Source organism: Arachis ipaensis, chromosome B07, assembly GCF_000816755.2.
Source record: "Arachis ipaensis cultivar K30076 chromosome B07, Araip1.1, whole genome shotgun sequence".
Classification (NCBI taxonomy): Eukaryota; Viridiplantae; Streptophyta; class Magnoliopsida; order Fabales; family Fabaceae; genus Arachis; species Arachis ipaensis.
Window position 1 is genome coordinate 124,798,097 of NC_029791.2, and position 16,072 is coordinate 124,814,168.

At 36.6% G+C, this 16,072-nt stretch overlaps 2 protein-coding genes across 3 annotated transcripts; both read left to right on the plus strand.

Moving 5' to 3' along the window:
* LOC107606312 (ATP-dependent zinc metalloprotease FTSH 4, mitochondrial) lies at positions 486–11,199 on the plus strand. 2 transcript variants are annotated; one of them, XM_016308357.2, is made up of 7 exons: positions 5,707–5,879; positions 6,461–6,548; positions 6,812–7,075; positions 8,114–8,350; positions 8,450–8,574; positions 9,198–9,674; positions 10,032–11,199. In XM_016308357.2, exons 1-7 carry the CDS (start codon positions 5,853–5,855, stop codon positions 10,923–10,925), a joined length of 2,112 nt encoding a protein of 703 aa, XP_016163843.1. In that variant the 5' UTR covers positions 5,707–5,852; the 3' UTR covers positions 10,926–11,199. The 2 variants fall into 2 exon arrangements, with proteins under 2 accessions (XP_020962256.1, XP_016163843.1); XM_021106597.1 differs by lacking the exons at positions 5,707–5,879; positions 6,461–6,548; positions 6,812–7,075 and adding an exon at positions 486–492 and having other exon boundaries at positions 8,096–8,350.
* Positions 12,168–14,360, plus strand: LOC107606314 (delta(8)-fatty-acid desaturase 1). The gene has a single exon (XM_016308358.2). The coding sequence runs from the start codon at positions 12,796–12,798 to the stop codon at positions 14,152–14,154; it is 1,359 nt and encodes a 452-aa protein (XP_016163844.1). The 5' UTR covers positions 12,168–12,795; the 3' UTR covers positions 14,155–14,360.

Sequence of the window (16,072 nt, forward strand, 5' to 3'; positions counted from 1 at the left end):
AACTTACACATTCAACAGAGGTTCTGGCTCCATCTTCCTCGGGGAAGATGCCTCGCCGGCCTGTTTTCGGGTTCTAGAAGGCAGCTGTAACAAACAGAAGAGAGTAACTGATTTCTGGATTCAACTGAACCACAAGTAAACCATGTAATGAACCGAAATTATCCAGATTTGAACAAGCAGAAAGCTTACAAATCAGGTTGTGTTTCGTCTTCTAATTGCCGTGCCACCGGAGCTTCTTGGCACGGTTGCTGTTGTTCTTCAGGAGGGCTGCTGCATTAAACAGAAAAGAGTTCAATAACGACCCGAAATCATTATCCTGTACCATTAAAACTAAGAAAAATAATTCTAATTACAACTTAAAGGAACAATGAAAAAGCAATATCATATAACACGAAAGATTATAAAAAATGATATTAATTAAAATTTACACATTCAACGGAGGTTGTGGCTCCATCCTCATCGGGGAAGATTCCTCGCCGGTTTGCTTTTTGGGTTCCAGAGGGCAGCTGTAACAAAGAAAAGAGATCCAATATAAGAACACATGGAATTGATTTCTGGATTCAAATGATCCACAAGTAAAGCATGTAATGAACCAAAATTACCCAGTTTTAAACAAGCAGTAAAACTTACACATCGACAGGTACTTCTTGTTCTGATTGCCCTGCCGGTGCTTCTTCGTAGGGTTGCTGTTGCGGTTCCAGAGGGCTGTTGCACTAAATAGAAAAGAGTTCAATAATGACCCCAAATTATTATCCTATACCATTAAAACCAATAAAAAGAATTTTATGTACAACTTACTCATTAACAGAAGCTTCTTGTGTTATACTTTTGGAAGGGACATAGGTAAAGGCATCTTTTATTAGCTCTTCCTTAAAAGAACTCGGAAGAGACACCGCATAGGAAATCTAAGGAATGTAAATAAGGAAGAAGTTAATGTTGAATGATTAGAATAGGTACCAAGAAATCGAAATCTACACATTGAAAAACTCACATATCCAAAGGTTGAGAACGAGTTTCTTCTCGAACCTTAATGATTTGGAGTTCAGGATCAAGTGTAATGTTACTGACGTTTAAACACAAGTTCCGTGTGATTAATTAAACAAAAATTATTACCTAAATCTAAAAGACTAATATAAATATTTCAACTTATACATGTGGAGTTTGTAAACTCTGTTTTTGATGGATTTTCTTTCTTCTAAAAACTTTTACCGGGGTATTTTTCCTAATAAAAAAGATACCAAATTAAAATCAACAACCAAGATTAAAAGTAGAGGTCTAGAAACACCTGAAATTCATTTTTGGAATCCAATGAACCGAATTTAAAGCCTGCAATGAATGAATTTACCTGGTATTGGCCGGGACATTTACAGACGGTGTGTAGCTCGTTTGAGTCTGTAAGAGAGGTTTGCTGCCCAGATTTACCGTCAGCAGTCTAAGCAAAATAAATAAATATTACTCAGTAAATCCAGAGGAATTAGAAGAGGTTTTAGGAAAAGTTAGCAAACAAAGAAAAAGAACTCGATATAAGAAACTGAATCTTACATCTCAGATAAATCATTTCGCACCTCTGTCAAGTCAAAGCGATCTGGAGTAACGTTTATTTTCTGAGCTCCATCATTTCTTCTCTTTGCTCTCTTTTCTTTTAACAGCTGCAACGCCTCTCTTCTTGTTTCGGTAGCGCTGACCCTTACTCGTTCACTTCTGAAAATTCATAAAATAAGTATCAATGAACCTAAAATAAAAGTATCAATTAACCCAAAATATGATTTCAGAAACTTACTCCCTTTCAGATTCAGTTTTGCTCTCTGAATCTGTCAGAACAAGCTAGCTTGATTTGGTTTTTTTTTCCACCCTCTCCGGTTGTTTTCTTTTCACTGTCGGAGTTTTTTCGATATTTTTTTCTCTGCAACACATACAAACACATTGAATTTATATCGAAGAACAATATCACAACTGTAATTTACTTAACAAGCACACACAAACAATTTTCTGAAAAGCCAAATTAAACCATATGAACATTATACAATCACAGAAATGAACCAAAAATAATCAATTCCCAAACTTACTATTTTTCAGATTCGCTTGTGCTCTCTGAATCTGTCGGAACAGGCTTTCCTTTTTTGCTTTCTTTTTTAACCACCTTCTGTGGTTGTTTTCTTTTTTTATCTCTGGTTTTCAATTTCTTCTTCTTCTCTGTGATACATAAGAGAAGCGCATAAGAACAATTTTTACCAAATACAAGCAAAAATAAACCAAATGAACATCAAACTTACTAGTTTTTAGATTCACTTGTACTTTTTGAATCCATGGGACTGCTTTCAGATTCACTTGTTGTTTTCGAATTCGTCCGAACAATCTTTTGTTTTTTTACCAGCCTCTATTGTCTTGCTCTTTTGGTCGGCGGTATTTTTTCGGATTTAGATTCGGATTCGGATTCGGAAAAACTGTCTTCTTCCGAAGAAGAATTAAGAATAACAATTTTCTTTTCTTCTTTCTTCTGCTTTCCCTTTTCTTTCTCCTTTAGAAAAACTGGTTTCTTCTCCACCTTCTTTCCTTTTTTTTTCTTTTCCTCCTTTGATTGTGCTATGTATAGAAGTCCCTAAAACATAAGATTATTTAGTTAGCTGAGTATTTTAGAAGCATCTAAACTAAAATTTCAAGGAAAATTTTTGTTAAATTTACCATTGTATCAGTTGCTTCCTGATAAATCCAATCGAGCATCCTCTTCATGTCCAGTGGGCCACCGACGGTGGCCCGGGAGCATCAGGTGCATCTAAGCGAGGGAAGTTGAATCTATGGAAATATATCAGCATCAAAACAAACACACAGCAGTCAACGAACTATTTTTTCTCCCTTTCTCCTATTTTCAGTCCCCTTCCTCAAGAAGATCAGGACATGAGTTGCCCAATCCCACTGTCGGATATTGTCCACACGAAGGGCAGGCGGCTTATGGATTGGGGAGGCCATGCTTACCGTTGTCGGTAGTAGGAAGCACTTCTGGACGAAGACAACAAAAGTCCTCCGGAATTTTTGCCGGTTCTTCTCCCCATTAACACTCATATCGAGGAGAGATTTTGTCAAAGATGCCAATGTAGCACATTTGAAGCCATCAATTATCTGCTTGTCTGCCTCATTCAGTCTGCTGTACTCAACTTTTTCAGGAAAACGATCCCCTGCAATATTTTAACCAGTCAAATAGGCTCAATTTTATTTTATGTACACAAGTGAACCAAAAATAAAGCAAGCAATGAACCGAAATAAGCACAAGGTGGAAAGTGTATTACCGCCGTGATTTATGCCCAGTGCAACTGCTACCTTGTCAAGTGTTATGGATATTTTCCCATAGAGAGTGTTCAGGTATCCATAATAGTCATCATAGCAAGCAATCAACTCTCTCAAGACGCTATGAGAGACGTTCATTTCCAGGGCATGTGCCAGTGTACCGAATCCTATTTTTTCAACAATATCTTTCTTTTCCTGACTCATTGCCTTGAACACCCTCGCTATTGCCTTTGTTTGGCATCTGAGATCGTGAGTTTTCTGCAAAGTTTCGAAACAGTATGTCATGATATATTTATAATACAAAATAGAGTTTATTCGAATGAAAGGGGATAAATATATTTAATGTGTACATATGCTTATGTTATAGTGCGGCTTCTGTTTTTTTGTCACCATCATCTTTTTCATTTTTGCTGTAAGCACAAAAAAATTTGGTCAATACTTCACTCAATACACCGACAATCAAAAGCATGCATATTTTAATCAAGTGAATCAAAATGGCCAAATCTACTGAATCGAACGCCATTGATGTTCTGAATAAAATGTGATGAACATTCAATCATGAAGAAAAGCATTTTTACATGCAATAGAATTCAACTGAACATACTAACAATCAAGTGAATTAAAATGACCAACTCCACTGAACCAAACACCATTCATGTTTTGAATAAAACGTGATAAACATTCAATCAACAAGAAAAGCATTGCTACATGCAAAAGAACTCAATTGATCAAGTGAATCAAAATGGCCAACTGCACTGAACTGAATAGCATTCATGTTCTGAATAAAATGTGATAAACATTCAATCATCAAGAAAATATTTCTACATGCAAAATGACTCAACTGAACACACTAATAATCAAGTGAATCAAAATGACCAACTCCACTGAACTGAATACCATTCACATTTTGAATAAAATATGATAAACATTCAATTATGAAGAAAAATATTTCTGCATGCAAAAGGACTCAACTGAATACACTAACAATCAAGTGAATAAAAATGACCAACTCCACTGAACTGAACACCATTTATGTTTTGAATAAAATGTGATAAATATTCAATCGACAAGAAAAATATTTTTGCATGCAAAAGAACTCAACTGAACACACTAACAATCAAGTGAATCAAAATTACCAACTCCACTGAACTGAACACCATTCATGTTTTGAATAAAACGTGATAAACATTCAATTATCAAGAAGAATATTTCTGCATGCAAAAGAACTCAATTGAACACACTAACAATCAAGTGAATCAAAATGACCAACTGCACTGAACTGAACACTATTCATGTTCTGAATAAAACGTGATAAACATTCAATCATCAAAAAAAATATTTCTGCATGCAAAAGGACTCAATTGAACACACTAACAATTAAGTGAATCAAAATGACTAATTCCACTGAACAGAACACCATTAATGTTTTGAATAAAACGTGATAAATATTCAATCAACAAGAAAAGCATTTATGCATGCAAAAGAACTCAACTGAACACACTAACAATCAAGTGAATCAAAATGACCAACTCCACTAAACTGAATGAAAATGAGAACACATTTCCATTCCTATGCCCTAGTTATGCAAAAAAAAAAAAAATTGAATCAGAATAAGTCGATCTACTAAACGAAACAATTCAATCTAGTAAACCTAAAATGCAACCAGGAGAAACGCGAGATTGCGAGATTTTAAATAAATAGTAGTTTTTATCATGCCTTTCCCAGTCTCTGTTGTTGTTTTCGTTTGTTTTTTCTTCTTCCTTTCGAAATCTTATTGCGATTTCTGAGTAAAAGCAGTTTTTGCAGAGAAAACGATCGAGCTTTGAAAGATTTTGAGAGAGATTCGTACTTCTCCAGTAGCGTTTTAAGGTTGAAGAAGGAACATTGTTTCATAATGAAAGCGCGAATGAATGTTAAACGTTTAAAGGGTTTGGACGCGTGTAATACACGCTCATTTAATAGAATTGTATTTTTTTGGTATTAGACCAGTTTAAATAAACTTAAATAAAAAATTATATGGATGTATAGTCTAATTGATAGAAAACATCATTATCTTTCTCTATTTCACTTGCTCTAATTCCGAAATTTTATAAACAATTTCTTTCTTATTTTCATTGAAAGTGCCTACAAAATTATCATTATAATAGAAAATATTGGTCTTCTAATTCTACATTCATTGCATGCGAAATTGTAGTTAATTAAAGCTATAATGAGTAACTTTGTTGTAACTACATGAGAAATTACTTTGTACCCTAATGTTGTAGTCAGGGCTTGCGAAATTGTACTGCTAGTAAAATTACAAAATAATACACAAGAATATAATTTCTATTATTCCTAACTATTTAAAAAATAAATAATTTTTTATTAAAATAACAAAGCCGTTAGGAAAAATAAAAAATCTAAATATTAAAATATCGGATGCAAGAAAGGGCAAAGATGACATTTTGTAAGAACACCTAAAATTGATTAGCTGATGAGCTCGGAGGTAAAGACCAAAAGAGACACAGTCCAGAGAAGAAGAAGAAAAAAAAACTTGAGAGAAGAAGAACGACCACAAGACTAGTGCGTTCATGGCGTGGAGGCATTTGATAACTCAGGTAATTTGTTTCCTCAATAAAAGAACTTGCACACCGTCAATTTTTACCCAACGTCAACTTGTTTCCCTATTGCTCTTTTTCTGAGTCATTATTCCGAGAACCCTAATTCTGTTAACATTGATTATTGATTCATTATTATGATCTCCTGAATGTATTATTATTAAAAATTTTGAATCTTGAAACGGATTCCGTGATTCGGTATTGGAGGGATAGTATGGAAATGAAATGATTTATTGGGAACCGTTGTCTTGGCATTGAGGGTTTCTGTTATCTCTCGTGAGATGCTTGGTAAAGGGTGGAGGGTGGAAAATCACCCTTTAAGCTGTCTTTTTGCACTTTCAATTCAACCATCCCACAATTTTTTCTACCCTGCTCAGACACGCTTAACCTTACTGTTGGCCAAGTTACAAAATGGGAAGATTGTTAAGAGTTTGTTTTGTTTGCATCTATGGACACGCTTAACCATTATGAGATTTTGATATGCTATGGTTTATATGTAATTGATGCCAATTGAATAATTGATATCTGTTATATGTGTCTTGCATTTTAATCTGTCAGCTAATTTTTAATTTCTTTTACAGATAGCAAAGAATCAATCAGAATTGAGACTGGCAAAAAGTTTGTTGGCTAGGAGTTATTTATCAGTTGTAAAGTTTGAAGGCCGTGCAGGTTTGAATTCGTTGACCCTGTATCAGTCATATATTTCAGTTCATGTTCTTTGCTCTTGTAGAGTAGCTATTTTATGCCTGACCTATATTACTTTTTGGTTAATTGGTTTAACCTTCAAAATTGTTTTTTTCTCTGTAATTCTTTAGTTTTCTTCTGTTTTAGCTGTAAAATTAATTATGCTAGGTTTAAAGTATCCGGAAAATATGTTACTTTTGGTATGGAGCTTTCTGTTTTTTGTTGAACATAGTTTCAAATTTTTGTAGGGAATAGGCTTTTTGGTGTCCAAGAGAGATTCCAGTCCAGCTATGTTGGCAATCTGGCTCGCCGAGTACGTGAGGCAGATGAAGCCAGTGAAGTTGCTCATCTTAAAAAACTTTATCGTCGCAATGATCCCGAAGCTGTGATTAGAGCATTTGAAAGTCAACCATCTCTGCAGACTAATCCAGAGGCACTTTCCGAATACATTAAAGCATTAGTCAAAGTTGATCGGCTTGATGAAAGTGAATTACTGAAGACCTTACGTAGAGGTGCCTAATTGGCTAGAACTGCTTCTTCTTCTTGTCACATATCTCATCAATAGTTTCTTCTTGTCACATATCTCATCAATTCTTCTTCTTCTTCTTGTCACATATCTCATCAATAGTTTCTTCTTGTCACATATCTCATCAATAGTGGTTTGATGACATGTTATACCTTGATAAAGGAGTTTTTCCCCTCCAAGCACTTGTGCCCATGAAGTATTGAAATTTTGATCATAATGGAGTGGTCAAAGTAGATCTACATGTCAACAGTTTCACTCTAGACATGATACATGATAGGACGCAATGACGTCGTTTGATCCATGTAGCCGACCTCATCTAATGGGATAAGGCTTTGTTGTTGTTGTTGTTGTTGTTGTTGTAGTAATGCATGGGTAGTGACTATTCTACAAAAAAGGAGTACGTTTTTTTCCTGGTTGTCTCCTAAGGAAGATTTATCGAAGGCATGGGATGTGTTTTGTTTACAATTCATCTTCCATTGAAATTTAGAACTCATTTGTAGTATTTCAGTGCTTGTTCTAGTTTTTCTATTGGAACAGTTATAACTGTATATATGTAATACTTGAGTCAATAACTAAGCATTTTCTCCCTTAAATGAGGCTGTCTATATAGATTAAGTGATGCCTTTTTGTAATTCTTAAAAATTATGTGACCAGAAATAGGTTGTTGGGGATTATTAAGCTCAATTAATGTCTTCCTCTATTAATCAAACAAATATATGATCTTAGAGTCTGCCTTTTATCTGTGATTTAATGCTACAAACCTGCAGTCACTGCTTCTGTATACAATGTATATAGTGCTAGGAAGGAGAATGATGGGTCAAGACTGTGACTCAAATGAGTTATGAAAATGATAGAAGATCACAAACAAAGGCTACTTTTGATTTTTCCAATATATTAACATTTCAATGGCATACATATCTAAAATGTGTTGTTTCTCTTCTTACTTCATTAGAGTTTCAACATTTGTTTCTTTAGCTGATTTTAAAGATTAGTAGTTGTAACTGAGATGTGTGTGAACATCCAGGTATGTCTAGTTCATTGAGGGAAGAAGAAAGTATAGGAGGTTTTTCTGCTCTTAGAAATGTGGGAAAACCTACAAAAGATGGCATTCTTGGAACTGCAAGTGCCCCAATTCATATGGTGGCAGCAGAAGGTGCAAATTTCAAAGAGCAGCTGTGGCGCACAATTCGGTCCCTTTTAGTGGTCTTTCTCTTGATCTCTGGTGCAGGAGCACTCATTGAGGATAAAGGAATTAGCAAAGGTATTGCCTTATCATTGTTGATTATCAGTTGATCAGACCAATTTAATATTGAATCTGAATTTGCCTAGTGGCTTCTTTGATTTGCTTTCACTTTTATAGGACTTGGCATGAGTGAAGAAGTCCAACCCAGTGTGGAGACAAGTACTAAGTTTACTGATGTAAAAGGTGTTGATGAGGCAAAGGCTGAACTGGAAGAAATTGTGCACTACCTCCGAGATCCTAAGGTTGACTTTCTTTTAACATTTTAAACTTTTATGTGAAGGAAAATATGCTGCTGATACTGACTTGTGTCCAATTTTCTGGTAATTGTGAAAATAGTTTAATCATTAATATTGTTGATGAGAAGATGTACCCATGTTGAACAGAAACTAGGTAAATATTGTAAAGGAATCAGATTTATTGCCTTGGATAATGATATCTAAATATTTTGGATGCAGTAAGCATTAGGTTTCCTATTTGATGCTCCTTTGACTTTTAAGTACTTTGGTACTGTAGTTTTCACTCTGTCAAAGGTGAAATGGTTGTATCTGCTAGTGCTGTTTGATAGTAAACATCTACGTGACACATACTTTGTGATGGAGAAAACAGGAAAGTGGTTTCAGCACATATTGTAATAAGTCTCCCATTTTGTTTTTACTACCTCCATCATTAATGAATAAACAAACAAATAAATACAGTTGGGTAATATGTTGACATGAGTGCTTATAAAGGTGTATTAAGAACCTTAATTCTGTTTGACTCTTATTGTGCGACTTTATTCTCGTGTATTTTATCTACTTCATTCCTGACCACACATTATGGTATTTTTCCTGGATTATATTTAGACAAATTGTTTCAATTGTGACAGCGCTTTACTCGTCTTGGCGGCAAGCTCCCAAAAGGCGTTTTGCTTGTTGGCCCACCTGGCACTGGTAAAACGATGTTGGCACGAGCTATTGCTGGAGAGGCTGGGGTTCCTTTCTTCTCATGCAGTGGAAGTGAATTTGAAGAGATGTTTGTTGGTGTTGGTGCAAGAAGGGTGAGGGATCTTTTTGCTGCTGCAAAAAAGCGATCACCTTGTATAATCTTCATAGATGAGATTGATGCTATAGGAGGAAGCCGAAACCCAAAGGATCAAATGTACATGAAGATGACTTTGAATCAGTTACTTGTTGAGTTAGATGGATTCAAGCAAAATGAAGGCATAATTGTGATTGCAGCTACGAATTTTCCACAGTCATTAGATAAGGCATTGGTGAGGCCTGGGAGGTTTGATCGTCATGTTGTTGTCCCCAATCCAGATGTAGAAGGAAGGCGACAGATTTTGGAATCTCACATGTCAAAGGTAAATATATTTCTCCCAACTTATTTTGTGAGATGTGATACTGATTGTTTTATGAATGTCAAAATATAAATTGCAAGATTTTTAAGATCATCACATGATCTAATGCTCTTGCATGGTACCTTAAATTCCAGTTGTTCACTGATGATCAGGTTTGTCTGATCATGTGAGTTTGCCAACATGAATTGCAAACCTGTGAAAATTGCAAGCTTGGATCCATGAATAATCCAAAGCATTTCTGCTTGGCTTCAACATTTGCATGCTCCTTTTGACCTCCTGCACTCTGTTTTATGGTTTATATTCACTGCTGATGTGATCAAACATTGTATATGCTGATTTTTTCTCTCCAATTAAAAACAGGTTCTGAAGGCTGATGATGTCGATCTAATGATCATTGCTCGTGGAACACCTGGGTTTTCCGGTGCTGACCTTGCAAACTTGGTTAATGTTGCTGCTCTCAAGGCTGCCATGGATGGTGCTAAAGCTGTAACCATGAATGATTTAGAGTTTGCAAAGGACAAGATTATGATGGGAAGTGAACGCAAGTCAGCTGTTATATCCAAGGAGTCAAGAAAGATGACTGCTTTCCATGAGGGAGGTCACGCCCTAGTGGCAATTCATACAGATGGAGCACTTCCTGTTCACAAGGCAACTATAGTTCCTCGTGGGATGGCTCTTGGTATGGTTCATCAATTACCTGACAAGGATCAGACCAGTATCTCACGAAAACAGATGCTTGCCCGACTTGATGTTTCCATGGGAGGTCGGGTGGCTGAAGAGCTTATTTTTGGAGAAAGCGAAGTTACTTCTGGTGCATCCTCAGATCTTTCTCAGGCAACTAAGTTGGCTAGGGCAATGGTTACCAAATATGGTATGAGTAGTGAAGTCGGACTCGTTACCCACAACTACAATGATGACGGGAGAAGCATGAGCTCGGAAACTAGGTTGCTTATTGAGAAAGAGGTGAAGAACTTGCTGGAGACTGCTTACAACAATGCAAAAACTATTCTAACCACCCACAATAAGGAGCTTCATGCGCTTGCAAATGCTCTTCTGGAGCATGAGACACTCACGGGGAATCAGATAAAGGCTTTGCTTGAAAATGTCAACTCCCATCAGCAACAGCAAGCGCAAACAGTTGAAAACCAAGGCAGTTCACGGTCTAATCCAGCAGCTGCTGCTGCTGCAGCCGCTGCAGCCGCTGCGGCAGCGACTGCAGCCAAGGCTCAAAGTGTTGCCCCAGTGGGATCTTAGCAGGAAGAGGCCGGAGTAAGACATGCACCAAAATAATTATTACCAGATTTACATGTGCATATTGTAGTTTATTCTGTTACCCAGGGTTGATTGATTTTCGTCCGCTTCAGCCTCTGGATTGAACTCGTAATCTGGGTCAAGTTGATTCCATATTGTAGTGAGTCAAAGCTAGCGTAGAATGCTGTCATTGATATAGTGCCCGTTTGTTTTCCATTTCTTACCAACCTAATCACCTTTTTCAGTGGGAAAAATAAAAAACACGTTTTGTATCGGTGACTGTGTTTGGGTAAGATTTTTCTAATAATGAGAATCCAAGGAGAAAAAGAAGCTAATTTCACCGCTTCTCTTGAAGTTGTGATTAGTTGCTTCTTAAAACAATGGGACTAAAGGTCTCTTGACAAAACTGAAAACACGAAAAATCTTTCCTACAAAAATGTCTCTTAATAACTTACTAAATGACAAAGTATGGCCCTCACTCTTCACTGTCCCCTTCCTTTTAGCGTTTTCTCCTCCTCAGGAGTGCTCCCAAATTCCAGCCGTTCGATCGACCGTACGTTGCATGGAAAATATGTAATCATATGGTTCGTAATGGAACTTGTATCGGGTGATTGGAAGGATTTAAAAGGGAAGAAATTTAAGACGACCAATAGTTAATACACATCACATTGTTATCTTGATGTCTTTTGAAACTAAAACGGTAGTTTATTTTTTAAAGCATATAGCCATAACAGTTTGTGGAGAATTTACATACATCTGAATAAGATCCAACCATTATTAGTTAGTTTTCAATTTGTTCAACTATGAATCTATGATTTCTTGCACCTGCTCTAATCTGTCAGTTACATTTATTTGTGCTTCAGTAGCAAGGAATGAATCAGAATATAGACAGCTCAGATGGTCAGAATATTATTAGGTAGGAGTTATTTATCAGTGAATAAGTTTGATATCATGATCCTGACTCGTGTAACACCTGGGTTCTCTGGTGCTGACCTTGCAAACTTGGTTGATGTTGCTGCTGTCAAGCCTGCCATGGATGAGTAGTGAAGTTCGACTTGCGACTCACTACTACAATGATACTATGAGCTCCGAAGCTACGATGCTTATTGACAAAAAATTTGCTCTGGTAGGATCTCAGCCGGAAAAGTGATTCATGCAGCAAAATTACCATTACCGGATTGAAACATGCAGATTGTAGCTTATTCAATTTTTCAGGGCTGATGCTGTTCCTTCAACTTCTTGTGCAGTTTATGTCACATTTAAATTATTCGTGAAATTCATTTTTGTTTTACTGTCATAGACGAGTAATACATGGTTATAGTGTGATAAATTTTATAGTATAGTGTTAAATACACATTACAAAAGTTCAATTTGTATATGTGTATTAAATCAAATTTATCAAACCAAGGAAGAGTGGAAAGAATATTAGGCTGAGGTTCAGACAAATGATGGGCCTATATATAACAATGTTATTTGTGGGCGCAAGATATTTCCAGTGTAATGTGTGGCTGAAGCATCTCTATGTGGCATCTTCTGAAAGCTTGAATTAGATAAATGTAATACGGTTCATTTTTTATTGGCTGAGGTTCATTTTTTACCTCCATTCCATTGTGGCGAAACTTCCTTGCTTTTCAGGTGACACCGTATTACATTTATTGGCTATGCTACACAACATACAAAATAACATTTCTCTTTTAATGAAATTCTTAAGTACTATTGGTTGGAATCATTTTGAGGAGTGGTAGCTGGCACTTTTCATTGCATTCCCACCTCTCTTGTATTCTCTATTCTATCCAATCCAAACTCCAATCCTCGTTGGCTACATAGCATTCATAATCACACACACACACACACACACACACACACATTACGAATGGCTGGTGAGGTAAAATCCACCAGAAAGTGCAGCATTTCACTTGAAGAACTCAGCAAACACAACAAGATAGAGGATCTTTGGATCTCAATCCATGGAAAGATCTACAATGTAACCAACTGGGCCAAACACCACCCTGGAGGTGACCTTCCATTGCTTAACCTCGCCGGCCAAGACGCCACAGACGCGTTCCTCGCCTACCATCCCCTTGCAGCCTCCCAACACCTTCACAACTTCTTCACAGGGTACTATCTCCAAGATTACGCCATCTCCCAGGTCTCTGGAGACTATAGGAAGCTCTTGTCCCACTTCACAGCAATGGGGATGTTTGATACCAAGGGACACACCGTCTTCTTCACAATGCTGCTCATGGCAGTGCTATTCTGTTCCAGTGTTTATGGCGTGTTCTGTTCTAGCAGCCCTTTGGTGCATGTCTGTTGTGGTGGCCTAATGGGATTCTTTTGGATTCAGAGTGGTTGGATTGGACATGATTCCGGCCACTACCAGGTCATGACGACGCAGCGTTTCAACCGTTTCGCGCAAATTCTCTCCGGGAATTGCCTTGCTGGGATTAGTATTGGGTGGTGGAAGTGGAACCACAATGCTCACCACATTGCTTGCAATAGCCTTGATCATGATCCGGATCTTCAGCACATTCCTTTCTTTGTGGTATCTTCCAAGTTCTTCAATTCCATTACTTCTTGCTTCTATGATAGGAAATTGAACTTTGATTGTGTTGCTAGGTTCTTGGTGAGCTATCAGCACTTCACATTTTACCCTGTAATGTGCTTTGCTAGGCTCAATTTGTTTGCACAATCTTTCTTCTTCTTGTTTTCCAATAGGAAGGTACCAAACAGGGTTCAAGAGATTTTAGGGATGCTTGTTTTCTGGATTTGGTACCCTCTTTTGGTTTCATTCTTACCAAATTGGGGAGAAAGAATAGTGTTTGTGATTGCAAGTTTTGCTGTGACTGGGATACAGCATGTTCAGTTCTGTTTGAACCATTTTTCTTCAAGTGTGTATGTTGGGCCACCAAGAAGCAGTGATTGGTTTGAGAAGCAGACAATTGGGACACTCAATGTGGATTGCTCTCCTTGGATGGACTGGTTCCATGGTGGACTGCAGTTCCAGGTGGAGCACCACCTGTTTCCGCGGCTGCCGCGGTGCCATCTGAGGAGCATTTCACCTCTTGTGAAGGAGCTTTGCAAGAAGCATGGATTGCCTTACAACCATGTCTCATTTTGGAAAGCTAATGTGCTAACACTTAACACACTCAAGGATGCAGCATTGCAGGCTAGAAACCTTTCCAATCCCATTCCCAAGAACTTGGTTTGGGAAGCCGTTAACACTCATGGATGAATGGAAAAATTCTTCTACACATTGTTTTGTTAAGTTTCAGTTGTTAATCATTGGTATTTTGTCTTTCCAATTATGTTTCCTTTAATCCGTTTAGACAATGGAATGCTGAATACTACTCATCATTCATTGTCTAGTTTAGTTTGTTGGATCCCATTTACTATGTGATCCATTAATAATTACATTTTCCTCTAAATCGATTCTGGGTCCCTTTTTGTCTTATAGCAAATCATGTGAGGGTGAGTTAAGTATTAAGTAGTTTCCTACGTAGTTTCGGGGATTAAGTGTTTTTTTGGAGGGTGCCAATTCATTTATAGATACGAATACAGCCATTACTTATATTGTTTTACACCCAACACTTGATGGATGGTGTAATTTAATTCACACTGAATACAACGGTTACATTTCAATATGAACAGAGCTAACGGAAACCAACTACTAATTCTAATAAGCAGCAATTAAGACCAATATGGATTATGCAATCCATTATTTCAATCTCTTGGTACTTGGAAGTTGGAACATATCTTGCTTTTCAATAAAAGCTTTTAACAATCCACCCGTCATAGTTCGGACTAGCACTCGAGAAATGACCTATTAAACGGATTGAATTCGATTAATTCGAAAAAAAATGACGGGTTAAACGGGCTAAACAACGGTCCGTTTATTTTTTTTAACCATTTTTTCAAAAAAAAATAACACTTTTAGTCAATATTTCTTACGACTCGAAAATTCGACCCATCAACTAAGAAAATACAGTTTATTTAAGGTTTTTGACCTAAAAATAATAATTTTTTGTCAAAATATTTTTCAAACAATAAAATAAAAAGGTAAACGGGTCAATCCATTTAATTCATTGAGCTGACCATAAACAGTCTGAACTAAAAAATTATAACCTGTGAATAAAGCGGACTTAAATGGGCTAATCTATTTAACCCACAAACTTAAATAAGCCGGACCTAAATGGGCTGAGCTGACCCATTTGACAATCCTAAACTGAATTATGACATAATAGTTACATAGTAGAAATAGACACATTTTGTAAGATACATTAGAAAAGTAACATAGATTAAATCATTTTACAAAATTCTTGAGTATTATTCGAAAAGACTCTTACTTGATCGTCGTAGTATCTTTGGCAAATATCTAATACTGTCGTGTTGAAGGAGATCCGAGGAGTTACACTTACATAGCATTAGCACCTATGCAAAGTGACGAGCTATACCTTGATTGAAGCTCAAGTGTACCAAAACAGATTACATTGTGGTATTAGTTACTATGAGTCTACCATGATTCAACTATGGCTCCGGCAATTTTGGAGTTTTTTTTTTTTTGGACCTGGTGAAGGCCAGACGCCCAACTCACACACTGAAAAAGAACTGAGACCCAGATCCGCCCGCCTAACTAACCTAATTTAAACTACAGATTACCTGCCAATAAGCCATAGCTCATACGGCATTCCGTCCCCTCCCCATCTCAAAGGTCTCGGGTTCGAGTCCTACTAGCTGCAACCGAGAAGAAAAAATTGGTAAGTATGTGAGGAGTATAGATAAAAAATAATTCCTTAGAACTTAGCAGTATCAGAAGACTTTCAATTTAGGGACGTTTAAATTTAAGATGGTTAAGATGTCTTCATGAAAATAGTCACCTAAATTTAAAAGCTACAATCTTATGCGAGCTTGTAATTAATGTTTTGCTAATAAAGTTACTTATGTTAAGAAAATTTAATCATTTTATACAATCAATGTTTTGAAATTTTTAGTCTTATAATACAAATTTTATACATTTAACACCTAAACAAATACATTAGATAGATCCTTTAGTTAAAAACTATTTTAATTTGATCATCTCAAACAACCACCTCTTTTTTTTTTTTGTCAAAGATAAGAGATTCGAATCCGCAACCTCTTAATTGAGTATGGAG